This window comes from Etheostoma spectabile, chromosome 5 (genome assembly GCF_008692095.1).
Source record: "Etheostoma spectabile isolate EspeVRDwgs_2016 chromosome 5, UIUC_Espe_1.0, whole genome shotgun sequence".
Taxonomy (NCBI): Eukaryota; Metazoa; Chordata; class Actinopteri; order Perciformes; family Percidae; genus Etheostoma; species Etheostoma spectabile.
This window is the reverse complement of record NC_045737.1, coordinates 16,211,263-16,212,771: the sequence shown is the minus strand read 5'-3', so window position 1 is coordinate 16,212,771 and position 1,509 is coordinate 16,211,263. Positions and strand designations below refer to the sequence as shown.

General features: G+C 40.2%; 1 protein-coding gene across 1 annotated transcript in view; it reads left to right on the top strand.

Moving 5' to 3' along the window:
• Positions 1 to 1,509, top strand: part of atp8b5a (ATPase phospholipid transporting 8B5a) — a 50,528-nt gene that overhangs the window by 35,617 nt on the left and 13,402 nt on the right. The window contains exons 9-10 of the mRNA XM_032516766.1: positions 144 to 226; positions 989 to 1,147. Coding sequence (XP_032372657.1) covers positions 144 to 226; positions 989 to 1,147 — 242 coding nt within the window. The remainder of the gene's footprint in view (positions 1 to 143; positions 227 to 988; positions 1,148 to 1,509) is intronic.

Sequence of the window (1,509 nt, the reverse complement as noted above, 5' to 3'; positions counted from 1 at the left end):
ACATGTGTTTGTGAGAGGTAATTCTGAATAAAGTCCCTAACGGCCCCTCATATTCTCTGTACCGCTTTATCTTCTTTCTGGTCTCTACTGTGTCATTCTCCCCCTCTTTTTTTACTTTATCGTCTTCCTCTCCTCTTCCTCAGAGAGACTAACCTGAAGGTGAGACAGGCCCTGACCGTGACAGGAGACCTGGGAGAGGATAGCGAAAAACTGGCAGACTTCAACGGTAAGACTAATAGAGGACTACCAACTTGTCTACACAGTATAGTAACATACACACTATCCAGGTTTCTGATCATCCGTGTGCAGTTGTGAATTGATTTCTCACCTTCTCAGACTCTATGTTCTCTAAACCAACATAGAATGTTCAGACACGTGTAAACTGGTTTCTTCAGTTCCCCAGGTAGCATAATAGGTTTCTAAAAACAGAATATGTTAACATGCACAACACATAAGCAGGATGCTAGTCATATAAACTCATATAAACACTCACTGAAACAAAGTACAGTATGTGATTTTGACAAAGGCAATACACCTTCTCTATAATCTGGAGAAGTTGCACAGACACAAACAGTAGTATTGTGTTTAAAGTGTGGTTTAGGGTTGTGCGGAGGCTCCACGCAGAGTTTTGGGCGTAGCCTAGATAAGCTTAATTACATATGCTTTTTGATTACAGCTGCTTATAATTATCTTTTATCAGAACCATGCATTTGGACATTGGTTTGAGAATAAAAATCATTTGAAGACCCACTGTGTAAGAGGGTCTTTGTAAATTCCCAGTGGTACTATAACCATCTCCTAATCTGACCCGGGAACACTATAATGAATAAATTTCAACACAGAGACACATAGGCCTCAATTTTTACTTAATTGTCTCATTTTTCTACAAACAAAAACTGCAGCCATCAGAATAAATACAAAGATGAAATAGTCATACATTAACTATGTAACTTCAAACCTGCTGTGTCATCTCTCTCTCGTGTTTAAGGCGAGGTACGCTGTGAACCCCCCAACAACCGCCTCGACCGCTTCACAGGAACGCTAACCTACGTCGGTCAGAAATACTCGCTGGACAATGAGAAGATCCTGCTGCGAGGCTGCACCCTGAGGAACACTGGGTGGTGCTTTGGACTTGTTCTGTTTGCAGGTGGGAAGCATTTTTCTTGGACACGTGTCAGTTAGGCTTGCACGATTGAGGGAAAAATTTGAATCACAATTTTTTAGCATACAATTGATATCACGATTCTCTATTTTCTCACAAAGTGTTCGTTTATTGCACACATGATCCATGACAAAACAAAACAAATTGGCAGTACCAAACATAAAGGTTTTTGTTGCCACCAATAGCACATTGCACATCACCACAAGCCTGAAAACAAAGAGGCTTCAATGAAGAGAAGGGAGAGCATTGCAGCGCTTGAATGCTTTAAATCAGTCTATGTTTAAAGGTCCAATGGAATAAAGATTTCACTTTAATGACATTTTTTAACATTAATATGCATTCCCCCA